The sequence below is a fragment of the Brachyhypopomus gauderio genome, unplaced genomic scaffold (assembly GCF_052324685.1).
Source record: "Brachyhypopomus gauderio isolate BG-103 unplaced genomic scaffold, BGAUD_0.2 sc43, whole genome shotgun sequence".
Classification (NCBI taxonomy): domain Eukaryota; kingdom Metazoa; phylum Chordata; class Actinopteri; order Gymnotiformes; family Hypopomidae; genus Brachyhypopomus; species Brachyhypopomus gauderio.
This window is the reverse complement of record NW_027506869.1, coordinates 3,158,554-3,174,410: the sequence shown is the minus strand read 5'-3', so window position 1 is coordinate 3,174,410 and position 15,857 is coordinate 3,158,554. Positions and strand designations below refer to the sequence as shown.

At 51.8% G+C, this 15,857-nt stretch overlaps 1 protein-coding gene across 3 annotated transcripts in view; it reads left to right on the top strand.

Moving 5' to 3' along the window:
- Positions 1–15,857, top strand: part of mdga1 (MAM domain containing glycosylphosphatidylinositol anchor 1) — a 184,558-nt gene that overhangs the window by 100,743 nt on the left and 67,958 nt on the right. For all 3 annotated transcript variants that reach the window (XM_076985745.1, XM_076985743.1, XM_076985744.1), the window contains 2 exons: positions 7,510–7,779; positions 8,797–9,126. In XM_076985745.1, the coding sequence (XP_076841860.1) occupies positions 7,510–7,779; positions 8,797–9,126 (600 nt within the window). The remainder of the gene's footprint in view (positions 1–7,509; positions 7,780–8,796; positions 9,127–15,857) is intronic.

The window sequence follows — 15,857 nt, the reverse complement described above, 5'->3', positions numbered from 1 at the left end:
CTAACCCACGTTGCTCTGGTGACACACCCCAACCCCCCGAACGTACTGTTGGACTGATCCTGTTCACATCTCTACTCCCCTGGTGACTCTGTGTAGCGGAGCGTCTGATAGGAGGAGGGGGGAGGGGGCGGGCCGAGAGGAAGACCGAGACGGCTCTTCCTCTCAGACGGAAGCCCCAGTGCAGTGCCTCGTCTACATGGGTCGTGTTCCCAAGCCCGTGAGGCAGGACCAGCCGTCGTATCGATGTCCTGATGTGAAGGTTCCCACTGGGAACTGTGGTCCAGCCTGAATGGACAAACGGAGACCAGTGTGATTCTCCATCTGCTATCGATCAGCGGACGGTGCATTATACCTGCATACTGCTGCCATCAATTACCCTCAACACACCGTCTACTGACTACTAATACACCATCAAATGTAATGAGAATGAATGTGTGTGTGTGTGTGTGTGTGTGCATGTGTGTGTGTGTGTGTGTGCATGTGTGTGTGTGTGTGTGCGTGCGTGCGTCCATGTGCGTGTGTGTGTGTGTGTGTGTGAGTGAGTGTGTGTGTATGCGTGTGCGTGTATGTGTGTGTGTGTGCATGTGTGTGTGTACGTGCGTGCGTGTGTGTATGTGTGCGTGTGTGTGTGTGTGTGTGCACGTGCGTTTGCGTGTGTGCATGTGTGTGTCTACACAATGTTTCCCCTTGGTAAAGGACATTTACCTCTTTCACTGTTTAAGGATTCAGCTCCAGGTCCACTGCTCTTAGGTAAAGTACACACAGGTAAAAAGATTAAAAAACAAACCCCAGAATGCTGAACTAAACTGATGAATATGCATGTGTGCTGTAAAACACATGGGCCAGAACACTGGAGGCCAGTGTAGGTCTGGGTGGAGCACCAGTGTAGATCTGGGTGGAGCACCAGTGTTGATCTTGGTGGAGCAGCAGTGTAGATCTGGGTGGAGCAGCAGTGTAGATCTGGGTGGAGCACCAGTGTAGATCTGGGTGGAGCAGCAGTGTAGATCTTGGTGGAGCAGCAGTGTAGGTCTGGGTGGAGCAGCAGTGTAGATCTTGGTGGAGCACCAGTGTAGATCTGGGTGGAGCAGCAGTGTTGATCTGGGTGGAGCAGCAGTGTAGATCTGGGTGGAGCAGCAGTGTTGATCTTGGTGGAGCAGCAGTGTAGGTCTGGGTGGAGCAGCAGTGTAGATCTGGGTGGAGCAGCAGTGTAGATCTGGGTGGAGCAGCAGTGTAGATCTGGGTGGAGCACCAGTGTATATCTGGGTGGAGCAGCAGTGTAGGTCTGGGTGGAGCACCAGTGTAGATCTGGGTGGAGCAGCAGTGTTGATCTTGGTGGAGCACCAGTGTATATCTGGGTGGAGCACCAGTGTAGGTCTGGGTGGAGCACCAGTGTTGATCTGGGTGGAGCAGCAGTGTAGATCTGGGTGGAGCACCAGTGTAGATCTGGGTGGAGCAGCAGTGTAGATCTGGGTGGAGCAGCAGTGTAGATCTGGGTGGAGCACCAGTGTAGATCTGGGTGGAGCACCAGTGTAGGTCTGGGTGGAGCACCAGTGTTGCTCCCTGGCGCTACGCTACGATTTATTCAACGGTGCTAATTGAGACAGGCATCGTTAAATCTGTGGCGATAAATTGCTTTAATGATGCTGTTCTCGCGTTTGAGTACTAATTACTTTCTATCTGTTGCCGAGCACCGCGGATGTGCAGGGCCTCGTTAATTCTGCCCATTGTTTTTGTCAGTGTGTTCTTGTATGAAGACGCGCGTGTGTGAGCGTGCCTGTGCGAGCGTGCCCGTGCGAGCGTGCCCGTGCGAGCGTGCCCGTGCGAGCGTGCCCGTGTGCGTTTTTAATGCTGGCAGAGTGAGACTTTGAAGGATGAGACATTCACTGCTGAACGATCGTCACTAAACAGAGGACGGATGCCAAGAGCCTGATGAATATGTGCAGATTAGCAGGACTTCACTCTGACCTCGCATCAGTGGCAATACTGTGGTTATAATTACATACAGCATATGCCTAGATGATATTTGTGCCTTGACTACAAACCCTCGTGATGCCATGTCAATGTGCTCATGTCAAGGTAAACCTCCGTGGTTTCCATGGTTTTGGTTTAATAAGCTCCCCATGAGTGTTCTGTCTTTACTTTCTGTTTGTTTGTGATTTTTGTTTGTTTGTTTTGATTTGTGGGGTACTCTGTCACTCATCTGGCTTTGGCGTGAGACTCGTCCTCTCAGGGAGGCTGCGTCTCAGGGGCAGTTTAGTGGGGCAACTCCTCAATTTTCACATATTCTTCCACGTGTGAGAGACTCTCTCTCTCTCTCTCTCTCTCTCCCTCTCTCTCTCTCTCCCTCTCTCCCTCCCTCTCTCTCCCCCCCTCCCTCTCTCTCTCTCTTCCTCCCTCTCTCCCTCTCCCCCTCCCTCTCTTTCCCTCCCTCTCTCTCTCTCTCCCTCTCTCCCTCCCTCTCTCTCCCTCTCTCTCTCCCCCCCTCCCTCTCTCTCTTCCTCCCTCTCTCCCTCTCCCCCTCCCTCTCTCTTTCCCTCTCTCTCTCTCTCCCTCTCTCTCCCTCTCTCTCTCCCCCCTCCCTCTCTCTCTCTCTTCCTCCCTCTCTCCCTCTCCCCCTCCCTCTCTCTCTCCCTCCCTCTCTCTCTCCCCCCTCCCTCTCTCTCTCTCTTCCTCCCTCTCTCCCTCTCCCCCTCCCTCTCTCTTTCCCTCTCTCTCTCTCTCTCTCTCTCTTCCTCCCTCTCTCCCTCCCTCTCTCTTTCCCTCCCTCTCTCTCCCTCCCTCCCTCCCTCCCCCCCCCCCTCCCTCCCTCCCCCTCTCCCTCCCTCCCCCCCCCTCCCCCTCTCTCTCTCTCTCTGGGTTGTTGTAAGCTGTGTAAAGTCTGTAAAACACATCAATCCTGTTATCAGGAGACAACCACGACCTGATCTGCTACTTCCCTCCTTCCTCTATCCTGGAAAATTGAAACAATAAATTCTTTCCTTTGCAGTCTCCGCCCTCCCCATCTTCCTCTGTGATCTCTCTGTTATTTGCTGTCCAAATAAGAGGCTGATGGCCCCAGGAACATCTCAGCGCTGAGTTCTCACGCACCGCCTGACAACGGCGACATGATCGCAGCTGGAGCAGATAAAGTTGAGCCGGCGACCCGGTGACCTTTGTGAGCGTAGTGGGCAGGTGTGGAGTCCTGATGCCACGCCCTCTGGATGGAAGCGCAGCACAGGGTACTGCTGGGGAAGAAACCTCAGTGGGGCTGTGCATAACGCACTCTCTCTCTCTCTCTCTCTCTCTCTCTGACTGTCTCCGTATTTCATCATGAGATGAGAGCGTTAGATCCAGATGAGAGGTCCAGCAGTGTGTTCAGGAACCTCTCCCGCTTCAATCCCACCTGTCCCCACATCTGTCCTCACACCTGTCCTCACACCTGCCCTCACACCTGTCCCCACACCTGTCCTCACATCTGTCCTCACACCTGTCCCCACACCTGTCCCCACATCTGTCCTCACACCTGTCCTCACACCTGCCCTCACACCTGTCCCCACACCTGTCCTCACATCTGTCCTCACACCTGTCCCCACACCTGTCCCCACACCTGTCCCCACATCTGTCCTCACACCTGTCCTCACACCTGCCCTCACACCTGCCCTCACACCTGTCCCCACACCTGTCCTCACACCTGTCCTCACATCTGTCCCCACATCTGTACTCACACATTTCCTCACACCTTTCCTCACACCTGTCCCCACACCTGTCCTCACACCTGCCCTCACACCTGTCCCCACACCTGCCCTCACACCTGTCCCCACACCTGCCCTCACACCTGTCCTCACACCTGTCCCCACACCTGCCCTCACACCTGTCCCCACATCTGTACTCACACATTTCCCCACACCTGTCCCCACACCTGTCCTCACACCTGTCCTCACACCTGCCCTCACACCTGTCCTCACACCTGTCCTCACACCTGTCCTCAGTCCTCAGGTGTTAGAATCTACTGTGTTTTTTTTTCCTTTTCAGAAATGTGAGTTTGTATTCCATTTAGATTTCTAAATTAAGTTTAAATGACCAGTAATTAGTTTTAAACTCACTTTAGTGCTTTCATGTCTGAATCAGACCATATTTTTTAATTACTTTTCCTGTCATAAATAGTTCTGTTTGGCAACAACCATCAACTGATACTTTCTTTCCAACCATTGAACACTGTTAAAACATTTGCCAAAATGGTCCATAACTGATTAAAGTAGATGAGACTTTTGAAGTAATATAGCGTTCAGAATGTGATGTGCAAGGTCCTCAATGTTAGTGGATTTTAATTGGGTCGAACTTTGACTCATGGAAAAATGACTGTGGTGCAACTGGCATTAATTGAAGTCTTAGTAGGTTCGGCAGGCAGTTGGAGTTTAGAGGAGTGTTTCTTCTGCTCGTGACTCGTCTCCTGGTTCCTCTCCTGGTTCCTCTGCTCGGTGTGTGCCTGGGCATTTCAGGTGGCTTCCAGCACCATTTTCAGGGGATGGGCATTTTCAACCACACCCCATCCCCATCCCTAGCCACACCCCTCCCCACTCTATTCCACACCCCTCCCACTATCAGCCACACCCCTCCCCACTTCCAGCTCTATCCTCAGCACCACTTTCAACCACACCCCCAGACCCTCCCCAAACCCCACCTCCAAACTCTCCCCAAACCCCACCCCCAGACCCTCTCAAACCCCACCCCCAGACCCTCTCAAACCCCCACCTCCAGACCCTCTCAAACCACACCCCCAGACACTCCCTAAACCCCACCCCCAGACCTTCTCAAACCCCACCCCCAGACCCTCTCAAAGCCCACCTCCAGACCCTCTCAAACCACACCCCCAGACACTCCCCAAACCCCACCCCCAGACCCTCTCAAAGCCCACCTCCAGACCCTCTCAAACCACACTCCCAGACACTCCCCAAACCCCACCTCCAGACCCTCTCAAACCCCACCCCCAGACCCTCCCCAAACCCCACCTCCAGACCCTCTCAAACCCCACCCCCAGACCCTCCCCAAACCCCACCCCCAGACCCTCCCCAAACCCCACCCCCAGACCCTCCCAAACCCTCCCCAAACCCCACCCCCAGACCCTCCCAAACCCTCCCCAAACCCCACCCCCAGAACCACTCCTAAGATTAATGTGGCCATGGACTTTCTGGCACAAGTGCACTTTTTTATTCTAGGTCTCTCTTTCTTTATCTGTCTATTTCACCTCATTTCTGTCTCTCCTTATACCCACAGACAACACATTATGCCTCTCTCTCTTTCTCTCTCTTTCTCTCTCTCTCTCTGCTATCTCTCTCCTCTCTCTTTTTCTCTCTGTCACTTCCTGGGCTGGCTGTGGAGGTGAGGTCTCATATCTCTCTCCTGACACTGTTCTCACGGAGACCTCACGTCTCACAGCTCCGTGGCACCAGGGTGTTTCAGTCCTCCACCTGAACATGAAGTGAGCCGTATTTCCCATCTCCCGACAGCGTCCAGGAGCTCTCCCTCCTGCTGGGATCCATCATGAGAATATTCCACTCTCTTCCTCTTCCACAATAACTCACCCCTCTCCTCTCCGCGCATTTACATTATCCTGCGTGCAAATAACAGTGATCGCAACGGTGTTGTTTATGAATTTCTATTGACTGGTTTTAGTGCTCCGTGATGATTGGCTGTAGCGCGCTCTATTCATATGGACAGAAATATTACAGTGTGACTCAAAACCCAGTTCTGCGTCTTATGTGGAATGCTGATTTGACCATGTCTGAAGCAGAGAAGGTCTGGCTTGTAGATTCTGATTGTAATAGGGTATGTGTACGCATGGGTGTGTGTGTGTGTGTGTGTGTTTGAGCTGAACATGAACATGTGTGAAATGGAAGACCTCGAGCATCATGTCAAAGTCAAATCTATACAGCCCTTTTTACAAAATATGTGTTGAGTGTGTTGAATACGAGTGTGGATGTGTGTCGATCGTTGACGGGGGGGTGTTGCGTGTGTCAAACCCTAGACGTCAGATTGGCTACCATGTATGTCAATCAATATACAACCATCAGTGCAGATTGACGGTAGCCTGTCATTCATCCACTACTTTTTAATGTCATGCAATTGTTGGGGCTTTAACTTCTATCAACCACTTTAGCCCAGCGTGTTCGTTTGATGGGAAAGAGATAGTAGGAACAACACACCAAAATTATAGCAATAACAAAAAGGCCTTTATTAAAACAGAGATATCTCTGGAGATCTCACACACACCAAACATGTACACCAGAGAGATCTGAAAGTTACTAGTAACATGTAAGTTATATATGGTATGGCTCCACCCCCTCAGTGCTCTTGCATGGTCATAGTTAGAGTTCTCAACCTACATGCATGACTCTGCATTATTTCATGTCCACTGTGTCCCAGCCTAACAGGGTGTCCTTACAGGCAGTTGGTGCAAGTGACCTTCTGTGGAGCTTATCAGTATAGAACATATTCTACAGACACTTCACTCCCTATAGACCAAACTGTTCTCTGATGCAACAATATGCTATATGGCCCCCTGTGAGGCCCTTCTTAAGATTACGTATAAACTAATAGTTTAAGGCAGCAATTATTTATCTAATTAATAGTTATATCTAATTTTAATATCCATTTCATTGATGAGCAAAATATACTTTTGCTAATGTTATTGCTAAGCAAAAACTTATTTTCTCAACACAATCTACCCACACTTCCTTCGCGATTGACCCACACTTCCTTCGACGTAATGGGCACCCCTGGTCTAGATGGTCATGTGTGTTCAGCTGGTTAGGCAGTAAAATGCCCAGCTCCACCATGCAGACCTGGCACACCAGGTCTGAGGTGTTGAATTAGGTCAGTGTTTACGGCTCTGCTGGGAAAGGGGGCCTTTCATTCAATACATATACTGCAATATTCGCTTTTGATAAACTGAGATAAAACGTATGAAAAGGTTCTACATTTAAAATGGCCTCATATGGTCCTTATTACCATAGAGTTCCTATTGAAGTGAATTCTTTACTCAGGACCACATTCAGAGACATATAATCCAGAGATGGGTCACATCTTGCCTTTCATTATTAAGGGGTTTTTTTTTGCACTTCATTAAATCCTACAAGAGTAAATCTGAGGAAAGATGTGTTTGTGCTGATATATAAGATTAAATGTGCTGATATATATAACAGTGTATATGCACTGATGTATAAAGCACTTCAGGATAATGCTGCAAAATAACCTGATCTCATATAATGAATGCTGTAGTAAAAACATGTTCTGCTAATCTTCAGTTAATTCTGCTAATTCTCCTGACATACGGTGTTTCATTTTATTACTTTGGTTTTTAATCCTTGCTGAACCTTTTTTGAGACATGTTTCTCATGGTAACCAGCAATCTTCCTTGACGACAGAACCACACGTGTGCTACCCTTTCTGAATCTCACGTGTCATCTTTTCTGAATCACACACGTGTGCCATCCGTACTGAATCACACGTGTGATGCACCTTTCTCTTTAGCGCCCCCTGCCCTGAAGCTGTCAGTGAACGAGACGTACGTTGTGGACCCCGGGCAAGACGTGACGCTGACGTGTGACGTCACGGCAGGATACCCCCCACCCACCGTGTCCTGGTCCCGCTACCCCGGTACCATTCCCCAGTGGGCCTTCATCGTCAACGGGACTCTCATGCTCAGGGCTGTCACGCCGGAGGACTCGGGCTTCTACAACTGCACCGCCGTCAACAACGTGGGCAACCCCGCCAGACGGAACGTGAACCTCGTGGTCCGAAGTAAGGCGGTATCTCCACATTCCCACACCCGCTGTGCCCTGTTACGTGTGATTGATTTCCCAAACATGCATAGCCCAGTGTGGAAGGTGTGTAGGCAAGAGTGCAGGTGGTGTGTGTGTGTGTGTGTGTGTGTGTGTGTGTGGGTGTGTGTGGGTTTGTGTTGGGGAGGAGAACGTTGATTAGCTCCACTGCTAATCACGGGATGTGTTATCATGTAAACGCTATAAGGCAAACATGCTATGAAAACGACCACCATGCACAGACTTCATTACAGCCCCCCTGCTATTCTTAGTCCAGCTAATCATCTTATTTACTGCCATTAATCGGAGCAGAGCAGAGATAATTAGCATAGTGCAGTCTCACAATAGTGTGCAGGGCGGAAATATTGTGGACCTAGGAGGAGTTCACTACATACTAGACACACACACACACACACACACACACACACACACACACACACACACACACACACACACTAGCTGCAGGGTGGTTTCAAAGTTGGCACCAAAGCCTGGTCTGGTAGCAGAGTTGTTTGGCTGGCTATCAGACTGCACGTCCCAGGTCCAGGGCTTTGGGGGTGTGAGTGGCGTTAAACTCCACATCAGTTTGACCTGCGGGACACAGGGTCTTGTACGTGTCATGCGGCCACACAGCTGCTAGGGGAGTCAGGGCTTCAGGATTTTTCCTGACATGTGGAGTCGCTTCTGTCTGGACTGAAGGACCCAGAGGCCAAAGCTGCCGTTATGTTTATTCATGTTTTTTTATTTCATTTGTTAAATCTTAATTTAAAAATAGGGAATTATTATTGGTGTCATCGGTCAGTTCATGTTCAAAAGGGTGTTTGTACATCTAAGAGCACATAAGTGCACATAGTGATTACTATAACTATGACATAGTGATTACTATAACTATGATTTAGTGATTAGTGATTACTATATGACAGACTTCTACGATGCAGTGTTCTTCCTGCCCTTCCTCTCATCCCTCCTCTTCCTCTCTCCCTCCCTTCATGCACAGTGATGAAGAACCTGACGTTCCAGATCACTCCTGACTCCAACAAAGACAGTGAGACCATCCAGATGGGTCGTGACCTCAAGCTGTCGTGCCACGCAGACGCCCAGCCCCAGGACAAGGTCAACTACACCTGGTACAAGAACGGGGTGCCCATCGTCCCGTCGGACAGTCTCGTGGTGCTGCGTAGCGACCCCGACATGCCCCCTTGTACCAGCAGTCTGGAGATCATCGACATGAAGTTCCGAGATCAGGCTACCTACAGCTGCGTGGCCAACTTCCCCGGGAGCAGCGTCCCAGAACTCCGCGTTGACGTCAACATCACGCAGAGCAGCGGTGAGAACAGGGCTCCCTGATTGGTCTATTTGCTCATTCAATCGGGTTTAGGGACCAGGATTCTACACTTCCTCTGATCTATAGTTCCAAGTTTTAAATTCCAGCCCTTCCTTGCTTTCTGAAATTACCTGAATTAGTTTGGTGCAAAGAAGTGAAGGCACATCCCTTACTCAAGGATCCAGGTGTCCTTTTTATATGGCCTTCTCCAACTGTGTACCTGTCGACCCCTCCACCAGTCTACCTGCCCACCTGTCCACCCCTCCACCTGTCTACCTGTCCTCCCCTCCACCTCTCTACCTGTCCACCCCTCCGCCTGTCTACCTCTCCACCTGTCCACCCCTCCACCTGTCTACCTGTCCACCCCTCCACCTGTTCACCCCTCCACCTGTCTACCTGCCCACCCCTCCGCCTGTCTACCTCTCCACCTGTCCACCCCTCCACCTGTCTACCTGTCCACCCCTCCGCCTGTCTACCTCTCTACCTGCCCACCCCTCCACCTGTCTACCTGCTCACCTGTCCACCCCTCCACCTCTCTACCTGTCCACACCTCCACCTTTCTACCTGTCCACCCCTCCGCCTGTCTACCTCTCCACCTGTCCACCCCTCCACCTCTCTACCTGTCCACCCCTCCACCTGTCTACCTGATGTGGACTCAAACAAGCCTGCCTCTCCCAAACACACCCACTTCACAAACACACCTGCATTGGGCTCTCCAGAACCCGCCTGTTTGGGCTCCCAACACGGGGCAGCCATCATCTTTATCTTTAAATCGTTATCTTTCCTCTGCACAGTCTTATCATACAAAGAACTGCTTTTATAACAAGGACGAGCATTTATACAGGGAGTCCAGAGTGAGGTCACAAGCTCTACACACTCCATGCGGTGGAGATTTGAGAGCAGTGAACTCCTCGTGCGAGTCTCCTCGTGCGAGTCGCCTCGTGCGTAACTCCACAGACTGTTGTGAGGGTCTTTGTCTCTTTCTCACTCAGCCCTGTCACAGTGTCCTACTGGGCTACATAAGCTGCTCCTGGCTTCTCTGCTAATGTCACATCATCTCTGCGTCCACCAGTGTCAGCACACACATTTGATATTCACATGGAGTGGACACATTCATTTAACACCGGCTTCATCTCATACTTTGATGGTCGGATGAAGTCCACTGAAATAACCTTCCTGCATATGTATGTCCAGTGGATAATAATAATGACACTGTATTTGACTTGGGGCACAATACCTCCATGAAGGCACCATAAAAAATAGATAAGCAGCATCTCCCATTCCTCTCATTAGAGATCTCCCGCTACCCATAGAAGGAGCCAGCGAGTGATGAATAAAACACAGGCTGGAGATCTGGAGCTGTGTCCTGGCACGCTGCTAGCCTCCGACGTGTGACCAATCTCCATATCACGTACGCACATGGACTGTTTTGGCCCTTGTTCATCTGGTTTTTGACCTCCGTTTAGAGGTTAAAGTCCTCACATGCTATTTGAATCAATGACACGTGAAAAAAAACCATGAGCCTCCCACAGAACGACGTGTTCACCTTCAGGTTACGTTCAGAGAAAAGGCCTCTGCTCCAGACCTCGGAACCAAGAGCTATATTTGGGATGCCCCGCCCACTTCCAATCAGCACTTTCTGACCAATCCAGTGGTAGGAAATCTGTGGAACAGAAGGACGTATAAGAGCGTTTATCATCATCAAACCAACTACTGTTCTCTCTGTCAGACCAAGGCAAGCTGGAGTCTCTCAGGGTTCCAATCAATTAGATGTTTCCAGCTGTCGTGAGTTTGTCTGTCTTGAACTGCGTGTGTATCTTAAAAGAACAGAGCCTCGTGGAAGACTCTATGATGAAGGTCGCCTCAGTCCTTCTTAAAACTGTTCAGAATCAGTTGAGATGGTGAAAATTTGTCTGACACTCTGAGAAGCCTTTCTAATCTCTCTTCCTCTTTTCTCAGGAAGTGGCCTTTGCTCACTTCTTATATCTCTGCTGTTTCGTGTTGACCTTCGGAGGCAGTGATGGTGCCTCTCTAATCTCTCACCACCCCTCCATGTTCTCCATGTTTTCTCCATCTTGTCACCATCTATTCTACATTTTTTACACCATTACATTACTACACATGCATTTTTTTCTGGTGTGGGGCGTAAATGTCTGGGGCAGATTTATGCGTTTAGCCCCTGGGGTAGTAAGTAAGGTCAGAGACCATCCATCCATCTCATTCCTCCACTGCTTCCTTTAAACATTTAGGAGTTCAATAAAGACATGAATACTGATTGCAAGGTGGTTCTCCGTATATCAACATTCCCTCTTATCTCTCTTTCTTCTCTCCTCTCTCTCTCTCTTTTCGGAGATTACGTGTATCTTACTCAGAGGCTCAGCGGTACCGATTAACTGATATTTAATCACAAATTCTTCTATTTGCGGATGGTGAATATCTTTGTGTTCACTGTTTCAAGAAGTGCTTTTCCCCTGCGTAGAATTAAGAGTGCCCTGGGGAGCCCAGAACGTGTGAGATGTTACTTACGAGCACTCAGACCTGTTTCTTCCTGTTCGTCTCAGCCATTATTGACAGGAACTGCACTTCACTGCATCTTAGTAATGTCTGAAATATTGACAAATGTCAAATATTCGCCGTGCGGATGGAAATCGTATTGTGCTGTGGTGTTTTATGGGGAGGCTGTATGCAGGGTGGTTGATGGCTGAAGGTGTGGGGAAACCACACACTCACAGTGCAGATGCAGAGTGTCATTCAAATGACGTTTATTTATTGAAAAAAAGGCCAAAGCGGACGAGTACACGCGAGTACGCCCACAAGCGTGAACACACACGCGAGTACGCCCACATGCGTGAACACACACGCGAGTACGCCCACATGCGTGAACACACACGCGAGTACGCCCATATGCGTGTACACACACGCGAGTACACCCACATGCGTGAACACACACGTGAGTACACCCACAAGCGTGAACACACATGCGAGTACACACACGCGAGTACACCCACATGCGTGTACACACACGCGAGTACGCTCACAAGCGTGAACACACACGCGAGTACACCCACATGTGTGTACACACACGCGAGTACACCCACAAGCGTGAACACACACGCGAGTACACCCACAAGTGTGTACACACACGCGAGTACACCCACAAGCGTGAACACACACGCGAGTACACCCACAAGCGTGAACACACACGCGAGTACACCCACATGCGTGAACACACACGCGAGTACACCCACATGCGTGAACACACACACGAGTACACCCACAAGCGTGAACACACACGCGAGTACGCCCACAAGCGTGAACACACACGCGAGTACGCCCACAAGCGTGAACACACACGAGTACACCCACAAGCGTGAACACACACGCGAGTACGCCCACAAGCGTGAACACACACGCGAGTACGCCCACAAGCGTGAACACACACGTGAGTACGCCCACAAGCGTGAACACACACGCGAGTACGCCCACAAGCGTGAACACACACGAGTACACCCACAAGCGTGAACACACACGCGAGTACGCCCACAAGCGTGAACACACACGCGAGTACGCCCACAAGCGTGAACACACACGCGAGTATGCCCACAAGCGTGAACACACACGCGAGTACGCCCACATGCGTGAACACACACGAGTACACCCACAAGCGTGAACACACACGCGAGTACACCCACATGCGTGAACACACACGCGAGTACACCCACATGCGTGAACACACACGCGAGTACACCCACAAGCGTGAACACACACGCGAGTACGCCCACAAGCGTGAACACACACGCGGGTACGCCCACAAGCGTGAACACACACGAGTACACCCACAAGCGTGAACACACACGCGAGTACGCCCACAAGCGTGAACACACACGCGAGTACGCCCACAAGCGTGAACACACACGCGAGTATGCCCACAAGCATGAACACACACGCGAGTACGCCCACATGCGTGAACACACACGCGAGTACGCCCACAAGCGTGAACACACACGCGAGTACGCCCACAAGCGTGAACACAAACGCGAGTACGCCCACAAGCGTGAACACACACGCGAGTACACCCACAAGCGTGAACACACACGCGAGTACGCCCACAAGCGTGAACACAAACGCGAGTACGCCCACAAGCGTGAACACACACGCGAGTACGCCCACAAGCGTGAACACACACGAGTACACCCACAAGCGTGAACACACACGCGAGTACGCCCACAAGCGTGAACACACACGCGAGTACGCCCACATGCGTGAACACACACGCGAGTACACCCACAAGCGTGAACACACACGCGAGTACGCCCACAAGCGTGAACACACACGCGAGTACGCCCACAAGCGTGAACACACACGAGTACGCCCACAAGCGTGAACACACACGCGAGAACACCCACATGCGTCAACACACACGTGAGTACACCCACAAGCGTGTACACACACGCGAGTACACCCACATGCGTGAACACACACGCGAGTACACCCACATGCGTGTACACACACGCGAGTACGCCCACATGCGTGAACACACACGAGTACACCCACAAGCGTGAACACACACGCGAGTACACCCACATGCGTGAACACACACGAGTACACCCACAAGCGTGAACACACACGCGAGTACACCCACATGCGTGAACACACACGCGAGTACACCCACATGCGTGAACACACACGCGAGTACACCCACAAGCGTGAACACACACGCGAGTACGCCCACAAGCGTGAACACACACGCGGGTACGCCCACAAGCGTGAACACACACGAGTACACCCACAAGCGTGAACACACACGCGAGTACGCCCACAAGCGTGAACACACACGCGAGTACGCCCACAAGCGTGAACACACACGCGAGTACGCCCACATGCGTGAACACACACGCGAGTACGCCCACAAGCGTGAACACACACGCGAGTACGCCCACAAGCGTGAACACAAACGCGAGTACGCCCACAAGCGTGAACACACACGCGAGTACACCCACAAGCGTGAACACACACGCGAGTACGCCCACAAGCGTGAACACAAACGCGAGTACGCCCACAAGCGTGAACACACACGCGAGTACGCCCACAAGCGTGAACACACACGAGTACACCCACAAGCGTGAACACACACGCGAGTACGCCCACAAGCGTGAACACACACGCGAGTACGCCCACATGCGTGAACACACACGCGAGTACGCCCACATGCGTGAACACACACGCGAGTACACCCACAAGCGTGAACACACACGCGAGTACGCCCACAAGCGTGAACACACACGCGAGTACGCCCACAAGCGTGAACACACACGAGTACGCCCACAAGCGTGAACACACACGCGAGAACACCCACATGCGTCAACACACACGTGAGTACACCCACAAGCGTGTACACACACGCGAGTACACCCACATGCGTGAACACACACGCGAGTACACCCACATGCGTGTACACACACGCGAGTACACCCACATGCGTGAACACACACGCGAGTACACCCACAAGTGTGTACACACACGCGAGTACACCCACAAGCGTGAACACACACGCGAGTACACCCACAAGCGTGAACACACACGCGAGTACACCCACATGCGTGAACACACACGCGAGTACACCCACATGCGTGAACACACACACGAGTACACCCACAAGCGTGAACACACACGCGAGTACGCCCACAAGCGTGAACACACACGCGAGTACGCCCACAAGCGTGAACACACACGAGTACACCCACAAGCGTGAACACACACGCGAGTACGCCCACAAGCGTGAACACACACGCGAGTACGCCCACAAGCGTGAACACACACGTGAGTACGCCCACAAGCGTGAACACACACGTGAGTACGCCCACAAGCGTGAACACACACGAGTACACCCACAAGCGTGAACACACACGCGAGTACGCCCACAAGCGTGAACACACACGCGAGTACGCCCACAAGCGTGAACACACACGAGTACACCCACAAGCGTGAACACACACGCGAGTACGCCCACAAGCGTGAACACACACGCGAGTACGCCCACATGCGTGAACACACACGCGAGTACACCCACAAGCGTGAACACACACGCGAGTACGCCCACAAGCGTGAACACACACGCGAGTATGCCCACAAGCATGAACACACACGCGAGTACGCCCACATGCGTGAACACACACGCGAGTACGCCCACAAGCGTGAACACACACGCGAGTACGCCCACAAGCGTGAACACAAACGCGAGTACGCCCACAAGCGTGAACACACACGCGAGTACACCCACAAGCGTGAACACACACGCGAGTACGCCCACAAGCGTGAACACAAACGCGAGTACGCCCACAAGCGTGAACACACACGCGAGTACGCCCACAAGCGTGAACACACACGAGTACACCCACAAGCGTGAACACACACGCGAGTACGCCCACAAGCGTGAACACACACGCGAGTACGCCCACATGCGTGAACACACACGCGAGTACACCCACAAGCGTGAACACACACGCGAGTACGCCCACAAGCGTGAACACACACGCGAGTACGCCCACAAGCGTGAACACACACGAGTACGCCCACAAGCGTGAACACACACGCGAGAACACCCACATGCGTCAACACACACGTGAGTACACCCACAAGCGTGTACACACACGCGAGTACACCCACATGCGTGAACACACACGCGAGTACACCCACATGCGTGTACACACACGCGAGTACGCCCACATGCGTGA